A 21,020-nucleotide genomic window follows, 5' to 3' on the forward strand; every position below is an offset into this window, starting at 1 on the left:
TAACTATATACATGAAATTATAACCTAAAATATTACTATAACATTACTGTAACAATTAGTATAACATCACTATAACAATCATGCTCAGTGCATCATGAGCCTTCCAAAGACACCCAACATGACAAACTTTACATTGGATACCACACAATCATTTTATAAAAATGAACATGGGGATGTAAGGCGTTCCCTCTGAGGTACAGAGTGTCACACCTCCCCTCTTAGTTTACTGCAAGAGGGTTAGTCACTGGCTAGCTTGAAGGCAGTTTGTGTTATAGTTCTCTTGGCATCCAGCCATAAAAGCCATGATGCATCATGTCTCAGTTTCCTCATTCACATACAGTAAACCAGGTTTTTTATGGGTTCTCTGCTGTGATAAGCTCCCTGCCCCCCACTCCCTCCCAGCGCTTGTGCCGCCATACAGCTGATTCGTGCAAGCCTGGGAGGGTGGGGGGAGGAGGAGGAATGCGGCGTGCTTGGAGAAGAGGCGGGGCCAGGGCGAGGATTTGGGGAGGGATCCAATGGGACAGGGAAGGCGAGGAGTCAGGGTGGGGCCGGGACTGGGACTGGGGCTGAGTTGGGGGGTATGAGCCTCCTCCGCCTGTGCGCTGGAGTGCAAAATATCAGGACAATTCGCGTCCCGACTGATGTTCGGTCGGGACACGGGACAAACAAGTAAATATTGGGACTGTCCCAATAAAATTGAGATGTCTGGTCACCTATCCGTACCTACAAGCTCTGTTTTAGACTGTGTTCCTGTTGTCTAATAAACCTTCTGTTTTACTGGCTGGCTGAGAGTCTCAGTGATTTGCAGGAAGTGCGGGGTGCAGGGCCCTGACTCGCCCACACCCTGTGACAACTAGCATTTTCGTAAGGTTTAACATCCGTGTCAAAATTCTTATCCCCAAAGCTTAACATTAATACTAAAAATTTTTATCACAGATGTGCATTTACAAGTATCTTTATGATACTACGCCCTCTGTTCAGATACTGTAGTTTGAGGTTAGTTGTTCATTACCCATGATGTCCTTTGACTCTCTCCCATGTAATCAGTCACTGGCTTTTCCTTCCCTCCATTGTTCCCCTCTGTGTGGGCTCTTGATTTAATCATGTTTCTGGAATTTTGGTTCCTCAGTGTCTGGCAAGAGAGGTTTTCAGGGGGATCCTGCACATTGGCTGGCCCTTTCGGGAGCAGTCTCTCAACCCTAGGACTGTACATATGCAGAAAATCTAGCTCCCTTTTTGGGGTTACCTGGTGTTTCCTCCTCCCAGCACTGAGTCCTTCCCTGCCTCCTAGAGGGCTGTGATCTGTGCTCTCTGGGCTAGGTGTGATTACCCTTCAATCAGATGCACCTTTTCTCAGCAGCTCTCCCATAATTGCTTTCTGTGTCTCACCAGTGTGGGGGGAGGCACCCCCTCCCCGTCAGTTTGGCCATTTGTATTTTCACAAATACCTGGCAATTTCCTGGTTCCAACTCCTCTGTTATCACAGGCATTGGAGCTGCATCTTGATATAAAGAGACACAGGTTACTTTTCAAAAACTAATCAGAAATAGCATCCTGAAAAATTGGGACCTGGATTGGGGTACTCTCTGCCACTCCTTTCTCTGTCCTTGAGAAGTCAGCTGTATGACTGCTCCCCTCCAGGAGGTCAGTCACATAGTTCCTTCTCAAAACCTGGGTCACAGGCTTAGTGCCTGGGTGGACAGATGCTGACCCATCCATCCTCCTAGTGTCCTGGGCATCCTGCCCCAAGTGACTAGTGAGGAGACATTCCTGTACCCCCACTATTCCTTCCCCAATTTTCTCCTCTGGGTCCGCTCCCAAAATACATTTCTATGTGCTTCTTAGGAAGGGGTCTGTCTCTTGTTCAGCTGCAGGACTCTGCCAGCTAATAACTGGAACAGTTTCCTTAATCACTGACAACACCTCTCCTGCCCCTGCGCCTGAGGGCATGTTGCCTTCTACTGGAAAGAAGCTAGTCTCAGCTCTAGGGGCGGCTCTAGCTTTTTTGCCGCCCCAAGCACAGCAGTCAGGCTGCCTTAGGCGGCTTGCCTGTGGGAGGTTCCCGGTCCCGCAGCTTCGGTGTATCCGTCGCCAAATTGCCGCCAAATCCGTGGGACTGGCAGACCTCCTGCAGGCAAGCTGCTGAAGGCTGCCTGACTGCCGCCCTCGCAGGGACCGGCAGGGCGCCCCGCACGGCTTGCCGCCCCAGGCATGCGCTTGGAGTGTTGGTGCCTGGAGCTGCTGCTGCTCAGCCCTTCCCATACTTGGAAGTACACTGCTTCTCTGTGTTACAGTGTCACAGGAATCCTCACCCACCTCAGTAGTTTCTGAGATTCCCTACCCCTTCTCTGGGCTCTCCTCTGGGATACGTTTCTCTTTGCTTATAGAACTGGTTTTGTCACTTGTTCAGCTGTGACCTGCTGGCAGCTAACAACCTGGACAATTCTCTCCCTGGCAGGCATTGGAGTGTAGGCATTCTCGCCATGACATACATGGGAGTCTTTTCCCGAGGTACAGAGCGTCACAATTATTTATTAAAACGAGTAGATGTAAAGATAGAAGTAAGCTTCAGTGATTTTTTTAAAGACCAGATTATGATATGTTGAGCACTCAGAACTGTAATTGAATTCAGTGAGAGCAGTGTTTGCTGAAAATTAGGCACTTGTATTGACTTCAGTGGAGCAGGATCAAGCCATTAATTAGTATCATGGTTAGCAATAATACTACCTCTATAAGACAGCAAAGCAAGCAAGACTTTTTCTAAGACAGGAAAATTATGAAACAGAAAGATTATAGATAGGATGTGGCTCAGTTATAATAAGTTATATTATATACTTATAATTTATTTCACATTGTAGCTGTTTGTTTCCTAATGTAAAACTGTATATTAAGAAGGCCATGCACTATTTAATAATAAGCACTTTAAATGAAATGAGAATAATTATTTGGATTCATGCAATATTAATTCAGCTATATATTTACAACTAGGGTGGTCAAGCAATAAAAAAAATTAATCATGATTAATCATGCGATTAATCACCCTGTTAATAGAATACCATTTATTTAAATATTTTTGGATGTTTTCTGCATTTTCAAATATATTGATTTCAGTTACAACACAGAATACAAAGTGTACAGTGCTCACTTTATATTTATTTTTATTACAAATATTTGCACTGTAAAAAAACAAAAGAAATTGTATTTTTCAATTCACCTAATAAAGTACTGTAGTACAATCTCTTTATCATGAAAGTAAAATTTTAGAGCCTGCAAGTCCACTCAGTCCTACTTCTTAGCCAGCCAATCGCTCAGATGAATAAATTTGTTTACATTTGCAGGAGATAATGCTGCCTGCTTCTTATTTACAATGTCACCTGAAAGTGAGAACAGGCGTTCACATGGCACTGTTGTAGCCAGCATTGCAAGATATTTATGTGCTAGATGCACTAATGATTCATATGATTCATAACCACCAAAAAAGAAAATGTCACCATTCCAGGGGAAATGCATCCATGCTGCTGATGGGTCCTGCTCAATAATGATCCAAAGCTGTAAGGACTGACACATGTTCATTTTCATTATCTGAGTCAGATGCCACCAGCAAAAGGTTGATTTTCTTTTTCGGTGGTTCAGGTTTTGTAGTTTCTACATTGGAGTGTTGCTCTTTTAAGACTTTTATGAAAGCATGCGCCACACCTTGTCCCTCACAGATTCTGGAAGGCACTTCAGATTCTTAAACCTTGGGTCAAGTGCTGGAGGTATCTTTAGAAATCTCACATTGATACTTTCTTTCCTTTTTGTCAAATCTGTAGTGAAGGTGTTCTTAAAATGAACAACATGTGCTGGGTCATCATCTGATGCTATAACATGAAATATTATGGCAGAATGCAGGAAAAACAAAGATGGGGACATACAACTCTCCCCCAAGGAATTCAGTCACAAATTTAATTAGTTAATTATTTTTTTAATGAGAATTATCAGCATGGAAGCATGTCTCAGAATCATAGAACATTGGGTTTGGAAAAGTGAGCACTGTGCACTTTGTATTCTGTGTTGCAATTGAAATCAATATTTAAAAAGTAGAAAAAACACCTAAAATATTTAATAAATTTCAATTGGTATTCTATTGCTATAAGTGTGATTAATCACGATTAATTTTTTTAATCACAATTAATTTTTTTGAGTTAATCGCGTGAGTTAACTGCAATTAATTGACATCCCTATTTAATATATAAATTAACACACAAAAAAACCCCACTGTTCAGTGACACTTAAGGTCAATTAGTGACAGTTAAGGTTGTATCGGTACTGAGCCTATCCACGAAACCTTAATAGTATAGAAATAAGAGGGAAAAGAGAGAAGGCTTCACTTGCACTTTTATGCAAAACCTATTGCTACCTTCCTACTCTCTTGTCTATTGAGATTGAGAGTTATTCTACATTAACATTGCTGAAGTCACCATTAAGGTTTTCATAAGATATGAGTTGGATGAAGATGAGTTACATATTGCTTTTCAGTGTCTATTAGAAGAGAAAGCATATGCCTTAGGGACAATTGGAGCTGCAGTAAAGAGTTATTAAACATCAACTGTTTTGTTTGTTTCAAACTCCCTTGCCTGATGATAATTCTCAAGGTAGGGGCATGACACAATAAATATGTTTGAACATTCTGTAAATTATTTCTGTATGTAAAAATGTAGATCTATTCTGAAGCAAGACTTATGACTATCACAGAGTATAACATTCCATTCTCATGTAATTCTCTCTGTATATCTACTAATTCTGAGTCTGACAATTCAAAGACTATGCATGGTCTGCCATTCTCAGCTGCCATTCCAAAGGCATGATCATAGAACCATAGAATATCAGGGTTGGAAGGGACCTCATGAGGTCATCTAGTCCAATACCCTGCTCAAAGCAGGACCAACACCAATTAAATCATCATAGCCAGGGCTTTATCAAGCTGGGCCTTAAAAACCTCTAAGGATAGAGATTCCCCCACCTATCTAGGTAACCCATTCCAGTGCTTCACCACCCTCCTAGTGAAAGAGTTTTCCCTAATATCCAATCTAGACCCCCCCCCCCCCACTGCAACTTGAGTCCATTGCTCTTGGTTCTGTCATCTGCCACCACTGAGAACACCCTAGCTCCATCCATTTTGGAACCCCCCTTCAGGTAGTGGAAGGCTGGTATCAAATCCCCCCTCCCCAACTCTTTTCTTCTGCAGACTAAATAACCCCAGTTCCCTCAGCATCTCCTCGTAAGTCATGTGCCCCAGCCCCCTGATAATTTTTATTGCCCTCCGCTGGACTCTCTCCAATTTGTTCACATCTTTTCTGTAGGGGGGGCCCAAAACTGGATGCAATACTCCAGATGTGGTCACCATTGCCGAATAGAGAGGAATAATCACTTCCCTCAATCTGCTGGCAATGTGCCTACTAATGCAGCCCAATATGCCATTAGCCTTCTTGGCAACATGGGCACACTGCTGACTTATATCCAGCTTCTCTTTCACTGTAATCCCCAGTTCCTTTTCTGCAGAACTGCCACTTAGCCAATTGGTCCCCAGCCTGTAGTGGTGCATGGGATCCTTCCATCTTAAGTGTAGGACTCTGCACTTGTCCTTGTTGAACCTCATCAGATTTTTTTTTTGGCCCAATCCTCCAAATTGTCTAGGTCACTCTGGACCCTATCCCTACCCTCCAGCATATCTACCTCTTCCCCCCAGCTAGTGTCATCAGAGAAATTTCTAAGGGTGCAATCCATTCCATCATCCAGATCATTAATGAAGATATTAAACAAAACCAGCCCCAGGACCAATCCCTAGGGCACTCCACTTGATACCAGCTGTCATCTAGACATTGAGCCGTTGATCACTACCCGTTGAGCCCGAAAATCTAGCCAGCTTTCTATCCACATTATAGTTCAAAGGTAGACCAAAGGAAGGACCAGAGGAAGGGCCACATCTTGCAAACACAGGTTCCCCACTATGAACTGCAAAGAGGAAATTATGTATTGAGACATTCAGATGTGCTTTTTGGAGATTTGTAGCTCATGGAAATAGTCATAGATTTTCTTGATTGAGAGAGGTGCTCCACCCAGAATCTTACTGCTGATTACAAAGGAGATCAGTCTAGGTCTGGGAGTGTGTGCCCATCCTCTTTTCGGGAATCCAAGGCTATGGTTTTCAAACATAGGATTCTAAAATTAGGCTTCTAAATCCATATGTAGACTTCCATTAACTTCAGTGGAAGCTACTGAGTACTTTGTGTTTTTAAAAACCCGGTCACTTATTTATGGATTTAAATTCCTAATTTTAGGATCCTATGTTTGAATACCTTGGCCCAGGAAAACTGAAATAGGTACCCTCTCAAGGCGGGACAGGTGAAATTGCACGCAGTCAAGAAGATATTGAAGGAGTCCCAAAGAGATGTGTATTGGGAGAGAGCAAAGAAAATTAAGGAAGGAACATGAAATGTGAAAAGTAGCTACATTGTATCATATAAAATACAATTTGTCCTCAGTAGTTTTAGTCCACACTAAGTGTAGTCTTTCAAACCTGTTCCCAATAAGAGAGAAGATATAGACTGGCTAGCTTTTGTTTACTGGAGGAGGAGCTAGAGAAACTGCTTATGTTTGGAACCTCAGGAGGATGCTAAGAATTAACCCTTTGCCCTGTAGATGAAGGGAATGAGCAAAAGGGCTGCTTTTGATCCATACCATTGTCTTCATAGCTCTTGCCCCAAGGAAAGAGAGGAAAAAAATGTTCATATAGGGAGTTTGGTCTGGTTTGAAGCTTACCTTATTGCTGTGTCTGAGGCCTCACTAAACAGCTTTAATGCATCAAAGGGACATTGGATTACAGGGCTCTTAGAAATGACTTTTACTTCCCAGGATCACAGCCCAACCTGCTTCCTTACTATTTCATTTTCTGTATGCCCTCCATAAATCCGATTCATGCTCTTACAAATCATCAATACTCTCAGTGTGGCCTGAATGGAAACATTGATATGGGATCCATTGTTTGACAGAGATTGCACTGAGCTCAATGAGCTACCTCTACTCTTTGTTTTCAGTTAAACATTGATAATTAAAGAGACTAGCATTTAGTAGAGTCACAGAATTTTAAGATTGTTAGGATCATCTATTCTAGTCTGACCTCCTACATATGTAGGCTATAGCATTTCACATAGTGATTCCTGTCTCAAGCTTATAACTTCAGTTTTGAGGTACAGAATCTCTTTTAGAAAGACATTCAATCTTGATTTAAAGACTTCAAGTAATGGGCAAGTGATGGTAAGTTGTTCCAATGGAGGAGAAGGTTAAAGGACTAGAGACCCAAGTATCAACCCTACATTGCATCAGAAAAAATGAAGACTTTCTGGATTGAAGTCAGCATTTGGCACTGCAGGCACAGCATGCTGAAGAATCAGAGAGGGCAGTGCAGAATGGGGAAGAAAATTGGCAGCATGTAACCTCCAGAAGAAGAAAGAGGAGAATCCATGGACTCCCAATGCAGATAGAGCTAAGAAATTGTTTTCAGGCTCTCTGCACAGGTACTATGGAGGAGAATGGTTTGGAAGAGTCATCTGAGGAAAGGGATCAGAAGGAGACCCCATTGACCGGAAGGAATGGGATTAATTGTCCTAGGGATGGGGGTTCCCCGACCAGCACTCCTAAGAGGAGGAGACGGGTGGTGGTGGTCAGGGATGCCCTACTAAGGGGGATGGAGTTATCCATCTGCCGTACTGACCAGGAAACTCCAGAAGTGTGCTGCTTGCCTGGAGCTAGAATTCAGGGTGTGTCTGCTGAGACTGATCAAGCCTTTGGGCTGCTACCCCTTCCTACTTCTCCATGTGGGCACCCATGATACTGCCAAGCATGACCTTTAGTGGGTCACTGCAACCTATGTGGCTCTGGGAAGAAGGATAAAGGAATTTGAACATCCTCCCTGTTGAAGGAAAAGGCCCAGGTAGGGACCATCGAATTGTGGAAGTAAATGTGTGGTTACACAGGTAGTGTCAGAGAGAGGGCTTTGGATTCTGCAACCATGGGACATTTTTCCAGGAAGAAGAATTGCTAGGAAGAGATGGGATCCACCTAACAAAGAGAGGGAAGAGCATCTTCGCAGGCAGGCTTGCTCACCTAGTGAGGAGAGCTTTCACGGGGCAATGGACACCTAAGCCCTGAGGTGAGTGGGGAAGTGGGATAAACAAGTAAGAAAAACAAGGAGGAGGATGCAGCTGGAGAGACCACCTGATTCATACTGATTCATACTGAGAAAGTAGGGGAATTGGCTCGTTATCTTAGGTGCCTGTACATGAATGCAAGAAACTTGGGAAACAAGTAGGAAGAATTGGAAGTCCTGGCACAGTGAAAGAACTGTGATGTGATTGGAATAACGGAGACTTGGTGGAGTAATTCACATGACTGGAGCACTGTCATGGATGGTATAAACTGTTCAGGAAGGACGGGTGGGGGAGAAAAGGTGGAGGATTTACACTGTATGTAAGAGAGCAGTATGATCGCTCAGTGCTCCAGTATGAAACTGGAGAAAAGCCTGTTGAGAGTCTTTGGGTTATGTTTAGAGGTGAGAGCAACAGGGCTGATGTTGGGGTGGGCATCTTCAGTAGATCACCAGACCAGGAGAATGAGGAAGATGAGGCTTTCTTTGGACAACTAACAGAAGTTTCCAGATCCCACGCCCTGGTTCTCCTGCAGACTTCAATCCCCCTGACATTATACCTTGACTTTAGCAAAGCTTTTGATATGGTCTCCCACAGTATTCTTGCCAGCAAGTTAAAGAAGTATTGATTGGATGAATGCACTATAAGGTGGATAGAAAGCTGGCTAGATCATCGGGCTCAACGGGTAGCAATTTATGGCTTGATGTCTAGTTGGCAGCCAGTATCAAGTGGAGTGCCCTGGGGTCAGTCCTGGGGCCGGTTGTTTTCAACATCTTCATTAATTATCTGGATGATGGGATAGATTGCACCCTCGGCAAGTTTGCAGATGACACTAAGCTGAGGGGAGAAGTAGATACACTGGAAGGTAGGGATAGGGTCCAGAGTGACCTAGACAAATTGGAGGATTGGGCCAAAAGAAATCTGATGAGGTTCAACAAGAACAAGTGCAGAGTCCTGCACTTAGGATAGAAGAATATCATGCACTGCTACAGGCTCGGGACCGACTGGCTAAGCAGCAGTTCTGCAGTAAAGGACCTGGGGATTACAGTGGACAAGACTCTGGATATGAGTCAACAGTGTGGCCTTGTTGCCAAGAAGGCTAACGGCATATTGGGCTGCATTAGTAGGAGCATTGCCAGAAGATCAAGGGAAGTGATTATTCCCCTCTATTTGGCATTGATGAGGCCACATCTGAAGTATTGTGTCCAGTTTGGGGCCTCCCACTACAGAAAGGATGTGAACAAAGTCCAGCGGAGGGCAACAAAAATGATCAGGGAGCTGGGGCACATGATATATGAGGAGAGGCTGAGGGAATTGGGCTTATTTAGTCTGCAGAGGAGAAGAGTGGGAGAGGAGGGATTTGATAGCAGCCTTCAACTACTTGAAGAGGGGTTCCAAAGAGGATAGCTAAATTGTTCTCAGTGACAGAACCAGGAGCAATGGTCTCAAATTGCAGTGGGAGAGGTCTAGGTTGTATATTAGGAAACACTGTTTCACCAGTAGCATGGTGAAGCACTGGAATGGGTTACCTAGGGAGGTGGTGGAATCTCTATCCTTAGAGGTTATTAAGACCCAGCTTAAAAAGCCCTGGTTGGGATGATTTAGCTGGGGTTGGTCTTGCTTTGAGTAGGGGGTTGGACTAGATGACCTCATGAGGTCTCTTCCAACCCTACTCTTCTATGATTCTAAATTATCATCACTATATGTGTCTTATTTCTAGCCTGAATTAGTTTATATTCAAACTTTTTGTGTCTGTGTTTGATAAATAGCCATCTCCTTTTAAAAATCTTTTCCCTGTATAGGTACTTCCAGTTTGAGATCAAATAACCCTTAAACTTTACTTAGTTAAGATGAATAGATTGAGCTTGTTTAATCTCTCCTTCTAAGGAATATTTTTCAAGCCTCAAATAATTATTGTAACTTTTTTGAACCCTTTTCAGTTTGTTGTTACCCTTTTTTAAAGGGTGGGCACCAGATCTGGACACATTATTCAAGTAGAATTCTCATTTATGCCATATACAGTGGTAACAACACCTCCCTACTTCTGAAACACTATAATCTCCTGATTATACATTCAAGGAATTCATTTGCTTTTTTTAGCCCCCCGAGCATACTGCCAACCTATGTTCAGTTGATTATCCAACATGACCCCCAAGTCCTTTTCAGAATCACTGCTTTTCAGAATACAGTCCCCCATCTAATATGTGCGACCTATATTCTTGGTTCTTAGATGACTAACCTTGCATTTAGATGTATTAAAGCTCATTGAACCAGTTTACCATGCAATCTAGATCACTCTGTACAACTGATCTGTCCTTATTGTTATTTATGTCTTCACAAATTCAGTATCACAGGGGTAGCCGTGTTAGTCTGGTTCTGTAGAAGCAGCAAATAATCCTGTGGCACCTTATAGACTAACAGATGTTTTGTAGCATGAGCTTTCGTGGGTGAACACCCACTTCTTCGGATGCAAGCAGTGGAAATTTCCAGGGGCAGGTGTGTATATATAAGCAAGCAAGAAGCAAGCTAGAGATAACGAGGTTAGATCAATCAGGGAGGATGGGGCCCTGTTCCAGCAGCTGAGGTGTGAAAACCAAGGGAGGAGAAACTGGTTCTGTAATTGGCAAGCCATTCACAGTCTACTCAAATTCAGTAGAGGATTTCCAACAATTATTTTCCTGAGTTTAGACAAATATTCCCCATTCCCAAAAGAAAAATAAAGTAAGATGCTAGCAAGCAAAAAGGCCAAATTTAGGTTGTGTGGCTGTGCTATGTATGAAGTAGCACCTTAAATTTGCATATTCTGGTTTTCATAAGTTTTTGTGATTTTTGTTTTTAATTCTAAGCTAATATTCTTTTGGGGGGTTTGTAGCAAGACCTTATCTGAAGATTACTGTGTTTTTAATGATTGAATATAGGGTTTTCCTTCTCCCAGAAGTGTACAGTGAGAGGAAAATTGTTGTGTAAAAGAAAACTTCACTTACCCCACCCCCCCAAGAAAATTGTTAAAGCAGAGTTATATATATTAAGGTGAGGCATTTGGGACCAAAACTTTTATTCAGTGAGCTGTCTCTTTGTGGGATGGTTACCTAATAGTTCATTGCAGACTGATGTAAGAAGATAAATTTCCAAATAGGAATTAAATTTTCTATTAATTGAACAAAATGTAATTGTACATTCCCCCCCCATCACATAATATAAAATACTCTGAATTAGGTAACAAAGTGTCACAATTTTTAATATGTGGCATTGTACACACTGTACACCCAAAGAAGCTTCAGAAGTTTTGCTAGTAAATAATTGGCTAGATTTTGTGGCAGTAGGTACTGTATTACAATTAATCAGCATTTGGCATGTGAACATTTGAAAACCTGACATGAAATGGCTAATGTTTTAAAATGTGTTTTTATTTACTAATAAATATTGCTGTATATTAACATTTTTCAAAATCCCAACAGGAAGAAATGGATAGCAACCCCATGGTATCATCTCTTCTTAATAAGCTAGCAAATTATACCAATCTGACTCAGGGAGTGGTAGAACATGAAGCAGATGAAGACAGCAAACGAAAAGAAATCAAGGTATCTAAACTTTTGAAAATTATAATTATTGTTATTATGTAGTATTTTCATTGTAATGCTAGTCATTGTGTAGACACCAGGGAGACATGGTTCCTGTCCTGAACAGTTAATCCTTTTTCGGCTGGTCTACACTACAAAGTTAGGTCAGCTTAACTACATCACTCAGGGCTGTGAAAAAATTTGCACCTGATGCAAGGTAGGAATATACATTGGCATAGCTAAATCTCTCAGGGGTGTGAAAAATCCCGAGAGACATAGCTATACTGACCTAACTGCCATATAGAAAATGCTAGGTCGATGGAACAATTCTTCTGTCGATCTAGCTAGCGCTTCTTGGAGAGGTTGATTTACTACATTGATGAAGGATCCCCTTCCATTGCTGTGTAAGTGTCTGCACTATAGTAGTGCAGCTGTAGCTGTGCTGCTTTAGCATTTGTAGTGTAGAAATACCCTAAGAGCTTGTCTAGATTGCAGCTGGGAGGGTGCTTCATAGAATGGATAGATAGACATGCACTAGCTCTGCTTGAGCTAGCCTGCTAAAAATAGCATTATGGCCATGGCAGCCTTGGTTAGCCACCTGAGTATGTACCCAGGGGTCAGGCAGGTTTGTATTCAGGTGGACAGACTGAGCTACCACCCATTCTGCCTCAGCCATGTTGCTATTCTTAGTATGCTAGCTTGATCAGAACTAGTGTGTGTCTGTTTACCTGTGCTGGGAAGCATCCTGCCAGCTGCTGTGTAGACGTAGCTTAAAAGACAAACTGACTAAAGGTAGGGGAAAGGGGCACAATGCACAAAGTGGTTAAGCTGGTGATAGAAAACATCTTAATAAATTATTAGGGCTGTCAATTAATTGCAGTTAACTCACACGATTAACTCAAAAAATTAATTGCGATTAAAAAAATTAATTGCGATTAATCACACTTAAAACAATAGAATACCCAAGTGAAATTTATTAAATATTTTTGGATGTTTTTCTACATTTTCAATATTGATTTCAATTACAACACAGAATACAAAGTGCACAGTGCTCACTTTATATTATTATTTTTTATTACAAATATATGCACTGTAAAATGATAAAAGAACTAGTATTTTTCAATTCACCTCATACAAGTACTGAAGAACAATCTCTTTATTCTGAAAGTGTAACTTACAAATGCACATTTTTCGGGTTACATAACTGCACTCAAAAACAAAACAGTGTAAAACTTTAGAGAGTACAAGTCCACTCAGTCCTACTTCTTATTCTGCCAATTGCTAAAACAAACAAGTTTGTTTACATTGAAGGGAGATACTGCTGCCTGCTTCTTATTTACAATGTCACCTGACAGTGAGACCAGACATTCGCATGGCACTTTTGTAGCTGGCATTGCAAGGTATTTACATGCCAGATATGCTAAACATTTGTATTCCCCTTCATGCTTTGAGGGACATTCCCTGTAATTGCTGCTCATAGCTGCTCTGGGCAAGCATGGGGCCAGGCACTGGAACTGAGAGTAGAGAGTCTGTCTCTCCTGTGTTGTTAGTTACCCCACTGTTAGTACCCAGATGGCACAGAGACTGGGACTGAAAGGTGGGGAGAAAAACTGGAACTGGGAGCTGGATGGGGAAAATACTGGTAATGGCTGGACAAGAAGACTGGGAGCCAATGAGAGAAATGTGGGCATGACTGGGAACCATGTGGCTAGGGTTGATGGATAAACACTGAAATTGCATGAGGGGCTGGAGGAGGATGGAGACTGGGACTAGGAATTAGTGAAGGGGGAAATGGTTGCGGGGAGAAGAGAAAGATCTGAAAAGGATCTTGGGTGCAGGGGAAGACTGGGACTGGGTATAGGTCTGGGGAGAGTTGGGGGTTTAGGTTTCAGACAGCTAGCCCAGAGGGAGGGGGACTGGAACTGGGATGAGAAGCACAGCCTGAAGAGTGGAGACTGGGAGTCGGGAGGCAAAGAGAATGGGACTGGGTAGGCAAGGAGTCAGGGCTGGGGAAGATAGAGCACAGGGGCAGGTTGGAGGGGATGAAGCAAAAGTGATGAAGCTTTTGGAGGGTCTGTGACCACTAAAGCCTCACTCCCATCCAGAGCCTAGAATGGAACCTAAGATGTCTGAGTCTTACAATTTTTCTGCTGTCAGGAAATATCTGTGAAAATTATAGGCAAAGTCTGTGTCTCACTCCCCTCTAGTGCTGGTCCACTTAGAGGATGACAACCTGCTATTGATATTATTAATACTATTGCTATAGTTCTAAACGATTAAAATAACATTATTAAGGTTGCAAAGTCAAGCACACAAAAATTAGGAAATGACAGAATTAAGGTTGCCTGTGGAACCTTAATTCTGCCCCACTGTATGCATTTGCATTATGATAAAATCTTTAGTTACATGATAACATACTGTTTTTTCCATAGCCCCCCCCGCCTCATTCCGTGCACAGAATGGACCTGTTTTAGGGCTGAATCAGGATTGTGTAGTAAAGGAGGGTGTTGTTTGTAAGACCCTTGCCTCATTTGTTAAAGAAGTTTGAAGGTGTGTAGGGAATAAGGCAGAGGATTGAAGGAAGAGAAAGGATGATCTCAGGGTTAAGACAGTTGAAAGATGCCCTGGGGAATTGCCTCTGCCACAGTTCCTATGAGATGTTTGGCAAGTCACTTAAACCAAACTTTTCATGGGTGGTTACTAATTTTGTTTTTCTCATTTTCTGGAGTCCTAACTTGAGACCCTGAGGCCTGATTTGCAGAAGTGCTGAGTATTCACAGCTGCAACTAATGTCAGTCAATGTGTAATCTACTTGAATATGTAAAGTGCTATATAATGCTAAGGCAACCTTAATTCTGACATTTCTGGGTTTTTTGAGTGCTTGACTTTGCAACATCAATAATGTTCTTTTAATGCCATTTTATGTGTGTAATTATTATTAATAATACTTACTTGTACTGCAATAGTGCTAGAGGACAGGGCCCCATTTTGTTAGGCACTATGCAAACACCGAACCCATCCATGGAGGCGTTATATCGAACTTGCTTTGATCCACCGGAGTGCGCACCCTCTCCCCCCCCCCCCCGGAGCACTGCTTTACCGCGTTATATCCGAATTCGTGTTATATCGGGTCGCGTTATATTGGGGTAGAGGTGTATTTAATATCTTCTTTATCAGAATGTCATGCTGTACTAAAACAAATGTCTTACAGATGTCTGAGTATATTACACCCATGCAATTATCTTTATCAATCAAACTTGAAATAACCTCATTTCATTCTTGGATGATATTTGACAAGACCTATTTTCCATAAAACAATATTTACTGGCATTAATTATATTCCAATACTTTAATTCCTTATCAGCTGAATCCCATATCAGCTTTTCCATTATCTTGCCTAGGACTGATACCAGTCTAACTGGCCTGTAGCTACTGTGATGGAGCAAGGCCGGATGGCTACAGGAAAGTACTCAGGAACAGGTATGTTAGCCCCAGGCTAAGCAAATCCCTAGTACCATGGGAACCAAAATGGCAGTTGCTCCAGGGTAATTAAGGCACCTGGGGCCAATTAAGAACTTTCTAGAAGGCACGGGAGAGAGCTACATTGATTGGAGCACCTGCAGCCAATCAGGGCAGGCTAATCAGGGTACCTGGTATAAAAAGGGGAGCTCACTCCAGTCAAGGAGGAGGAGCCAGAGGAAGGAAGGGCGTATGAGGAGCTGGGAGCCAGAGACACAAGGAACTAAGAACTGAGAGGGTGTACTACTGGAGGATTGAGGAAACACCATACAATCAAGCAGTATCAGACACCAGGAGGAGCCTATGGTGAGGATAAGAAAGGTGTTTGAAGGAGGCTATGGGGAAGTAGCCCAGGGAGCTGTAGCAGTCAAGCAGCGGTTACAAGTAGCACTATAGAGACTGCTGCAATTCACAGGGCCCTGGGCTGGAACCCGGAGTAGAGGGCGGGCCCGGGTTCCCCCCAAGCCTCGCTACTCCTAATCAGACATAGGAGGAGGTGATCCAGACTGTGGGTTTCATCCAAGGGGAAGACCACGGAGGGGAGGAAATCTGCCAATAAGCGTAGGACCTACTAGAGGAGAGGAGGAACTTTGCCACAACTGGTGTCAGAAGTAGGATCTTTGGTGTCCACAGCGCGGCGGAAGAAGGAGGGTGATTTAGAAACACACACACACACAAAAAGGGGGGGGGGGTTACAATTTGTTACTACAATGGATGATGTAGTACGGGCACGGATACAAGCCACGGCGGCCCAGCAGGAGGCTACCCATGTCCAGGCAGCTGCCCAGCAAGAAGCAGTACGGCTGCAGCAAGAAACTAACCGCCTGCTGATGGACCAAGCTGTTCAAGACTGAGCTATGTTGCAGGAACTGGTAAGCCAGGTAAAGACCCTTGCAGAAATGAACCATGGGCATGATGGGACATGGCTCATACGGGCTAACCATTGGCTGCAGAAAATGACAAGGGAAGATGATGTAGAGGCATACCTTCTGGCCTTTGAGAGGACAGCCCTACGGGAGGCCTGGCCTCAAGATCAGTGGTTTGGCATCCTTGCCCCATTCCTGTGTGGGGAGGCCCAGAAGGCCTACCATGATCTGCCTGAAGAAGCTGCAGCAGACTATTCCCAGCTGAAGGCAGAAATCTTGGCCAGATCTGGGGTGACATCCACAGTACGGGCCCAGCGGTATCATGAGTGGAGGTACCGGGAAGACAAAACCCCGCGATCCCAATTATATGACCTCATCCATCTCGCACGAAAATGGTTGCAAACAGAATCCCGGAGTCCGGAAGAGGTATTGGAGGTTCTGGTCATTGACTGGTACACGAGGGCACTGCCACCAGGTCTCCACAAATGGGTAGGCCAGAACGATCCGTGCACCTATGATGAGATGATCACGCTGGTAGAAAGACGCATGACAGCCAGAGAATTGACCCAACTACGCAAGGAAAGCCCCTTCCATAGCAAACACCCAACCCCAACCCGGGAAGGAGGGACTGCCAAACCCCTGGGGAATCCTAGGTGGAGGAAGAGGGGGGCTGAAAACCCACAGAGCCTCCAGAAGGAAGGGATTGGCCTGAGTGGAGGAAACCCTGGGACTAAACCCCCTAGCCCACATGATGGGAGACTGACTAGAAACAGTTATAGATGTTATGCATGTGGGGAGTGGGGACACATAGCAGCACAGTGTCCCAGCACCGAAGAACCTATGCAATGCAACTTGGGGGATTGGGAGGTCCCATGCTCCCTTATCCACCTTGCGGGAGTTGCATTAGCCCCACATAACTACACCAGACCAGTGAAGATAAATGGAACAGAGACTACAGCACTGGTGGACTCAGGGAGTGCTATCACCCTTATATCGGGTAAGCTAGTAAAAAGTAGCCAGCTGCTACAAACCAAACGTGTAGCAGTGACATGTGTGCATGGGGCCATGAGCCAATACCCCACCATCCCAGTGGAGATAGAGGTTCAGGGGAAACCCATTGAGGTGACAGTGGGCGTTGTTCCTAAACTCCCATATCCTGTAGTTATTGGGAGAGACTATCCAGGGTTTGATAATTTACTTCCCCCTGAGAGGCTGCAGGGAAGTGGAGACCCTGTTGGCAGCGACTCATCATTGGGGGAATGTCAACCCCCCATGTTTTCTGAGTTTTCTCAGGATCTATTCTCAGCCCCCCAAAAGGCCCGGAAGACAAAAAAAGAAAGGAGGGCCGCAAAGGCTTTGGGAACCCAGATCCTGACCCAGGGCCAGAAGACTGCGCTAGTAGGCAGATGGGCACGAGCAGCCAACAGAGACACTACCAACACGGAAGGTGAGCCAGAGGCTGGCCCCAGCCATGATGGCGACAGGCCATTGGAAGAAGCAGAAGCCGGCCCCTGGGAGCTCAGGCAGGGTAGTCCTGGGAGAGAGACATTCGGACGGGACCAGGCAGAGGACCCCAGATATGATAACGTCAGGAAAGAGGTGGCTGAGATAGATGGGATAGCAGTGGAAGGGAAGGTCCGAGGTCCAGTACCCTACTTTATAGTGAAGAAAGATCTCCTGTACCGTGTGGTGCAAATGCAGGAGCAGGAGATGCATCAACTTCTGGTGCCCCGAAAACATCAAAAAGCCATATTGAACCTCGCCCACAGTCACCTGTTTGGAGAACACTTAGGGGTAGAGAAAACCCAGGCCAGGATCCTGCAGAAGTTCTTCTGGCCAGGAGTACATGAAGATGTCAGGCGATACTGCACCTCTTGTCCAGAGTGTCAGCTACATAGCCCTCACCCACACTTACGGGCCCCTTTGATACCTCTTCCAATAATAGAGGTACCGTTTGAACGCATAGCCATGGATCTGATTGGGCCCCTAGAGAAGACAGCTCGGGGCCACCAACATGTGCTGGTTGTACTAGACTATGCAACCCGATACCCGGAAGCTGTCCCCCTACGCAACACAGCTTCCAAGACAATAGCTAAGGAGCTAGTACAGATCTTTTCCCGGGTTGGGCTACCCAAGGAGATGCTGACTGATCAAGGGACACCTTTCGTGTCTAAGTTGATGAAAGATCTCTGTTCATTGCTCCATGTACAAGCCCTACGGACCTCTGTATACCACCCACAAACGGACGGCCTTGTGGAAAGGTTCAATAGGACCCTCAAGGCCATGATCAGAAAAGTGGTGAGCCGGGATGGGAAAGACTGGGATACCCTATTGCCTTACCTCATGTTTGCCATCCAGGAAGTTCCACAAGCCTCCACAGGCTTCTCTCCATTCGAACTACTATATGGGCGCCACCCCCGAGGCATATTGGATATAGCCAGAGAAGCCTGGGAAGAGGAGCCAAATCCTGGAAGGAACATAGTTGAGCATGTACTACTGATGAGGGATCGGATAGACCAAGTTACGCCCATTGTACGAGAACACTTGGAAAAAGCTCAAGAGACCCAATGGACCCATTATAACCACCAAGCAAAGCTTTGACGGTTCCAACCAGGGGATCGAGTAATGGTCCTTGTGCCCACAGCAGAAAGCAAGCTGTTGGCCCAGTGGGAGGGACCGTAAGAAGTGATTGAAGCCGTGGGAGAGGTAAACTATAAGGTACGGCAGCCAGGCCGCAGGAAACCAGAGCAAATTTACCACATCAATCTTCTAAAACCTTGGCAGGACCGAGAGGCATGCTTAGTCACCCGGGAGACTCTTCCCCAGGAGGATAACGTACATGAGCAAGTGAAGATATCACCCGACTTGATGCCAATCCAAAAGATCGAGGCAGCCGACATGATTAATCGTAACCGAGATGTATTCTCTACAAAACCGGGGTGGACGACTGAGACCTATCACCATATCCGCACGATCCCCGGAGCCAAAATAACACTGAGACCCTACCGAATTCCAGCAGCCAAAAGAGAAGAAATCAAGGCCGAAGTAAAGAAAATGTTAGAATTAGGCGTTATCGAAGAATCCTACAGTCAGTGGTGCAGTCCAATTGTTCTAGTGCCCAAACCGGATGGTACCACGAGATTCTGTAATGACTTTCGCCGACTGAATGAAGTATCCCAGTTTGATGCATACCCCATACCACGCATCGATGAACTGGTTGACCGACTGGGTAGCGCCCGTTTCTTGACTACACTGGATCTTACAAAAGGGTATTGGCAGATTCCCCTGACCAAAGAAGTGAAAGAAAAGACAGTGTTCTCCACCCCTGACGGGCTATTCCAGTACACTGTCCTCCCTTTTGGGTTACATGGGGCCCCAGCCACATTCCAGCGCCTCAGGGATAAGCTGCTGCGCCCCCATACTAGTTATGCAGCTGCATACCTAGATGATGTCGTCATCCATACGCCAGACTGGGGAACCCACTTGGAGAAAGTTGAGGCAGTGCTACGCACCTTAAGGCGGGCTGGCCTCACTGCTAATCCTGCTAAGTGTGCCATAGGACTAGCAGAGGGTAGGTACCTGGGATATATTGTAGGAAGAGGTATAGTGAAGCCCCAAACTAATAAACTAGAAGCGATTCAAAACTGGCCCCGGCCGACCCGAAAGAAGCAGTCCGTGCATTCCTAGGCGTGGTAGGCTACTACCGATGGTTTATTCCCCACATCGCCAGTAGGGCAAGTCCTCTAACGGATCTGGTGAAGGCTCGAGGTCCAGACATGGTGACGTGGACCGACGCTGCAGAAGGGGCGTTTGTAGACCTTCGGACAGCCCTCTGTAATGACCCCGTACTCATAGCCCCGGACTTTACCAAGGAATTTATTTTACAGACAGATGCCTCTGAGGTGGGGTTGGGGGCAGTTCTGTCCCAAATGATTGGAGATGAAGAACACCCGATTCTCTGCCTAAGCAGAAAGCTGCTCCCACGAGAACGGAAGTATGCAGTAGTCAAGAGAGAATGCCTTGCTGTCAAATGAGCCATGGAGACACTGCGTTATTACCTCTTAGGCCGACGGTTTACTCTTGTGACGGACCATGCACCCCTTCAATGGATGCAGAGAAATAGGGAGAAGAATGCAAGGGTCACCAGGTGGTTCTTATCCCTCCAACCATTCCAGTTCCGCATACGGCATAGGGCTGGATGCCACCACGGCAACGCTGATGGTCTTTCACGAGCACACTGCCTGGCGTCCCAAGTTGCCCAACCCTATGGTGTTGAGCAGAGGGGGGGGATATGTGATGGAGCAAGGCCGGATGGCTACAGGAAAGTACTCAGGAACAGGTATGTTAGCCCCAGGCTAAGCAAATCCCTAGTACCATGGGAACCAAAATGGCAGTTGCTCCAGGGTAATTAAGGCACCTGGGGCCAATTAAGAACTTTCTAGAAGGCACTGGAGAGAGCTACATTGATTGGAGCACCTGCAGCCAATCAGGGCAGGCTAATCAAGGCACCTGGTATAAAAAGGGGAGCTCACTCCAGTCAAGGAGGAGGAGCCAGAGGAAGGAAGGGCGTATGAGGAGCTGGGAGCCAGAGACACAAGGAACTAAGAACTGAGAGGGTGTACTACTGGAGGATTGAGGAAACACCATACAATCATTACCCTCTGATCCCACTGATGATTACCAAAAGAAACTACACCATCTGCTCAAAAAACTCCCTGAGAAAGCACAGGAACAGATCTATACAGACACATGCCTGGAACCCCGACCAGGTGTATTCTATTTGCTACCCAAGATCCATAAACCTGGAAATCCTGGACGCCCCATCATCTCAAGCATTGGTACTTTAACAGCAGGATTGTCTGGCTATGTGGACTCTCTCCTCAGGC

The 21,020-nt window shown here is 44.9% G+C and overlaps 1 protein-coding gene across 4 annotated transcripts in view; it reads left to right on the plus strand.

Annotated features, from left to right (window-relative positions):
* SLC12A7 (solute carrier family 12 member 7) overlaps window positions 1-21,020 on the plus strand; it is a 327,938-nt gene that overhangs the window by 144,120 nt on the left and 162,798 nt on the right. For all 4 annotated transcript variants that reach the window (XM_039524891.1, XM_039524892.1, XM_039524894.1 and 1 more), the window contains exon 3: window positions 11,648-11,770. In XM_039524891.1, the coding sequence (XP_039380825.1) occupies window positions 11,648-11,770 (123 nt within the window). The remainder of the gene's footprint in view (window positions 1-11,647; window positions 11,771-21,020) is intronic.

This window comes from Mauremys reevesii, linkage group 2, assembly GCF_016161935.1.
Source record: "Mauremys reevesii isolate NIE-2019 linkage group 2, ASM1616193v1, whole genome shotgun sequence".
In the NCBI taxonomy this organism is placed as follows: Eukaryota; Metazoa; Chordata; order Testudines; family Geoemydidae; genus Mauremys; species Mauremys reevesii.